General features: G+C 59.6%; 1 protein-coding gene across 1 annotated transcript; it reads right to left on the reverse strand.

The window, feature by feature from the left end:
- Positions 1-736: 736 nt before the first annotated feature.
- LOC112639277 lies at positions 737-1,072 on the reverse strand. Its single transcript, XM_025412674.1, has one exon. The coding sequence runs from the start codon at positions 1,070-1,072 to the stop codon at positions 737-739; it is 336 nt and encodes a 111-aa protein (XP_025268459.1).
- Between the last annotated feature and the right edge of the window lie 3,915 nt (positions 1,073-4,987).

Raw genomic sequence — 4,987 nt, forward strand, 5'->3', positions numbered from 1 at the left:
ACCCGTCCGCCTCCCGGCTCCGTCTAATAGGGTTCTGTCCCGGTGGGAGATCTCCCCGCTCCACACCGGGGCCCCCTCGCCGCGGCCCCTGAACGGGGCCTCTTTTTATGCCGTGGTGGGGGGAGGGAGGGGGGAACTTTCCTCTCACTCTCTGTCCGCCAAGCCTGCAGTGAAGGGAAGAGTGGGTTTTGACAAGGCCCCTCCTCTCATTCAGTCCCTGTCCAGCGGTGGGACCGGAGGCCCAATCAGGCTCCTCCTCCTCCGTCGGGTCCTCCTGGCCGCTGCTCTTCTCTGTGCTGCCATTGGGGCGGACATCATTCGCCGATCCCTCTCCGCCTCCTCCTTGCTCCGCATGACCTCACAAAAGGAGGCCACTGCCCGCCATTCCTCCTCCCCCCTTAGCATCGCCTCAATGATGGCGCCGAGGGAGAGAGGTCAGCTCTCACCACTGCGACCAGGGCACGGCGCTGCACCTCCCAGACCGAGCAGGCTTCGAGGGTGTGCTGCGCCGTGTCCCGGTCCTCCTCGCAGTGGTGGCACCTGGGGGTTGGTTCCCTCCCGATGTGGCACAGGTAGTGACCGAAGCACCCGTGCCCGATAACCACGGCCAGTTGCCGCTGCCAGTCCACGAGGACCGAGTCTGCCGCCTTCAACCTGATGGCCCTCTTGGTCCCCGGCCCCACCATAATTCCCCCCTCCGGAGCTCTCTAATCCCCCAGTACATCTCGGCCCGGGCTTAGGCCAGGAGCTCCAGGGGAGGGGACCCCGCCAGCACCATCACCGCCGCATATGCGACCGCGCGGTTCTTAAAACTATGGGGCGGTGTGCCCCCCATATCAGTACGCCCCTGATCTTGTTGGACCCCGAGGCAGCACCCGCCCAGATCGGTGCCGTAAAGAACCACCGATCTGACCGTGTCCACATAAAGCTTGCGGATACGGCCGTCCGGCCCCCCCAGGTTGGGCAGCAGCCTCGCCAGCGAGGACGCTATTCCGCCTATCCTGGGGGCCACCTGGGCAAAGTGCTCCTCGAAGGTCCATTTTCTGTCCAGATGGAGACCCAGATACTTCATCCGGGTCCCCACCTGGACGTCGTGCCCGTCCACCTTAAATGTGAGCCTGGAGGGGGGAGCTCCCGGGAGCCGTCATGGAAAAGACGGCCTCCGTCTTCCGGGGAGCTACCCTCAGGCCCAACGCCTTTATATCGCGGACCACCCCGGCCATCGCGATGTTCCCCAACGCGGTCGCGTCCCTCCAGTCCTTCCCTCCAACTACCACCAGCGTGTCGTCCGCATAACAGATGACATGGCAGCCGGGGGAAGGACCCTCCCCAATACCTCATTGTACGCGATGTTCCACAGCAACGGGCCCAGAACGGACCCCTGTGGAACACCGCGCACGACGGGCCACCGCCTACGTACCCCCTCGGCATCGCGACAGTAGATACTTCTCCCCATGAAATAGTCCTGGATTACCCTGACAGGTAATCCGGGACTCCGTGCGCTCGTAGCCCCGCCCCTATCATGTCCCACGGGAGGGTGTTAAAAGCGTCCAGGGACACAGCCAACGCCACTCCCCCGTGCTGGACTATCTGTTCCGAGCGGGCCCGCAGACCATCCATCGCGTCGATGGTCGACCGGCCGTACGGAACCCGACCTGGGACTCGTTGAGTCCCGCAACCTGTTGCAGGTGCTCCCTGTTGAGCCGCTCCACCATTATCCGCTCCATCAGCTTACCGACCTCATCTAAAAGACAGAGAGGTCGGTAAGCCGCTGGATCATCGGGGTCCCTCCCTCCTTTCGGAAGGAGGACTAGTCTCGCCTCCTTCCAAAGAGAGGGGAAGATCCCCTCCCTGAGGCATCTCGTAAAGAGGTACCTCAGGGTCCCGCCAGCTTCCCCCATGACCAGGACCCAGATCTTACCCGGGATGCCGTCCAGATCGGTAGCCTTATTCGGCTTCATCCTCCGGACAGCATCCCGCATCTCCTCCGCTGTTACCTCCCAGCACTCCCTCCACTCGAGCATACGGTCCGAGAGGGGGAAGGGCACTGCGCCCCCTGCTCTCCCGGGGAAGAGGGTCTCCACTACCTCCCCAAGCCGGGGGCCAGAGACTCCGTGGTCGGAGGCGCCCGCCGCCTCAATTTCTTGAGAACTATTCTGTACGGGCGCCCCCACGGGTCCTCGTTCAGGGAGGCGAGCAGCTCCTCCCAGGCCCTGGTCTTGGACCTCCCGATGGCAGCGCCGAGGGAGCGTCGGGCATCCCGACACTCTCCCCGCGCCCGCTCAATACAGGCCTCGCTACGGTTCCTCCTTCGCATACATCTTTGAAGTCGGCGTCTGGCCCGGACCGAAGCATCGCGGAGATTCGCGATCTCCTCGGTCCACCAATGCGCCGATCTCCTCCCGCATCCCCTCCTTACCTTTGGCATCGAGGCGTCGCAGGCTCCCCAGAGAGCACTGCGAAGCCTCGATGCCAACTCCTTCACTCCCTTTCCCTCCCACGCCAGAGGGTCTTTCCTCCAGACCCATAGCGAGGCCTGCATCGAGGCCATCAAGAGGTCCGGGTTCAGCCTGGTGAGGGACCACCTACGCTCCTCCCGTGAGTCCGGCTCGGTGGGCGGATGTCGGGCGACCAAGCTGAGCTCAATATACCTGTGATCTGACAGGGCCTCGAGTTCAGCGGCCTCCCCCACTATGCGCAAAGCCGCAGGAGAGGCCCACGTCAAATCGACGATGGACTCCCCTGCGGTCTCACGCATGTGGCGACGGACCCGACATTGAACAGGGTCAGCCCGAGTGATCCCGCCCAATCTCGCAGCGTCTCCCCGCGCCGATCCTCGGACCGGCAACCCCAACTCCGAGATTTGGAATTGAAGTCGCCCATCACGAGGACCGGCCCGGAGAGGCCGCTCCTCACCGCCTCGTCTATCTCGCCGAGCTCGGCCTCAAACTGGGCCAAGCGAGGGAGGGAGGTATACGCTTATAACGCAGGTGGTCCCCCACCACACCATCGCGTGCCGACTCCTGGTCTCCATCCTGCAGGGGGCGACCCTTCGTCGCCCCCCGCACGATGGCTACCAGCGGGGCAGCTCTTCCCAGGCACCCCGCCGGAAACCAGGACAAGTGGTCGGAAGGGGCCGCGTACTCCGCGTGGCTCCAACCCACGCACAACCACGCTCCGCCATTGTGTGCAGAAAAAGATCCTGCGCACGGCGGACGTGGTTGAAGTTGGCTTGTAGGATAGATAGGGCCGCTGGCTTACCTTTGACTATCAGTGTCCCCTTTCTCCATCCTCTCCTCCGCCGCCTCCTTCTCTCCTTCCTTCTCCTTCCCTCCTGTCCCGCTCCTCAAGAGCCGCGGCATTCCTTGCGGCTGCTGCTGCTGTTGCTGCTGCTGCTGTTGTCGCTGCCGCTACTGCTGCCGCTGTTGGGGCGCTGGCTCCCGCTCCCCCCCCCGCCTTGTCCCTCCACGTGAGGGTGCAGCGGAAGTCGGCGGGGCCCGTTTCAATGGAAGTCCGCAGCTGACTCCTCCTCTACGATGATCCGCCTTCTTCCCCACCTCCGCGCACGACAGGCAGTAAGGGACCGCCTGGCAGGATGCAGTCGTGTGGCCCACCGTACCTGTAACAGGTGCGGGATCTGTCCTCGGCACTCCTGCACCTGGAAGCCACGTGGCCCTCTCCCCAGCACCTAAAACAGTAGGTGGAACGCGCCGCTGCCAGTTCCACCCTGGCGGTCGTTCACCCTATTCTTATGCGGGCGGCTTTGGCCAGGTCATCCGCCGCTCTGACAGGGCAGCGGACCCAAGCTATCCCCATCCCGTAAGTGGGCCTGCTAATGGAGGCCTTATTTTCTTCGAGCCTGGCCACCCCCCTGTCCGCGATGGTAACAACCACCTCCTCCATTGTCATCGCCCTCGTCTAGGCCTCGAATCCGTACCGTCGCTGTTGGCTTGTCTATCCGGACAGAGGAGTCCTCTGCAAAGACCCTCCGCATTTCCGCAGCAAGGGCCTCCGCCTTGGACTCCCTCTCCTCCGTGGGACCCGGGATCTCGAGGACATACGAGCCCGTCATTCCACGACGGGCCCGGATGTCCTCAATTCCCAGGCTCTCCAACTTTTCGGCGCCGACTCCGTGCCTCGCTTTGCGCAGTACCTCGGCGTACGTGCCGTCGGGGGCCGTAGGTTAAGGTACTACTGGCGCTATCGAACGCGATCATGTGTTCGATTGAAGAATGCGGTAAACATAAAAAACATTTAACATATTAATATTATTACTACCGCAATCTACTATAACAAAAAACTGCTTGCAGTCGCCGAGTAATTATCGTCACATTGTCGCGTCGTCGCGTGTAGTAACGTGTCCGTGCGTGTTTCTTTTATCGAGTGATTTTTAATCGCCAACAGCTATTATTCGACAGTGATTAATAGTGATTAGTGATAGAGTCATTAGTAAATTTCTCGTTGAGTGAGTAAATAAATGTGATTATGTTAAAGTTTATAAAAGAATGCAGTTCATGAAAGAAAAAAAACTTTCAGTTAATAATTTAGTGTGGATTTCTGTCTTGTGCAACGTGATATCTACATTAAATTTGAGAACGTACAATCTATCGGAAAATTCATTTCTCCTTCAAGCAATTACAGCAATACATCAGGAGTCATCGAACAAAGTAATAATAACTATTTTTTGACGTTATGTGAAAACGGATCTCGGGAAGGACAGTGTGTCAAAGAAAATTCCTGAAAAGAGAGGGGTTTTTAGTGGGTAGGGAGTACCGAGTTGGTAATTCGACTTAGTACTCGAGTCCCACATAACTCACTGGATCGACCGGTGTGCATAAAATGCATTTGCCCCTCTCTCGTAAAAAAAAAATTACAGGTGAGTGAGCGAATGAGAGAGAGAGAGAGAGAGAGAGAGAGAGAGAGAGAGAGACTGACAGACAGACAGCAGACAGAGAGAGAATGTATGTGTTCGCATGTGTGTCTGTAT

This window comes from Camponotus floridanus, unplaced genomic scaffold, assembly GCF_003227725.1.
Source record: "Camponotus floridanus strain SB8 unplaced genomic scaffold, Cflo_v7.5 scaffold542, whole genome shotgun sequence".
NCBI classification, from domain to species: Eukaryota; Metazoa; Arthropoda; class Insecta; order Hymenoptera; family Formicidae; genus Camponotus; species Camponotus floridanus.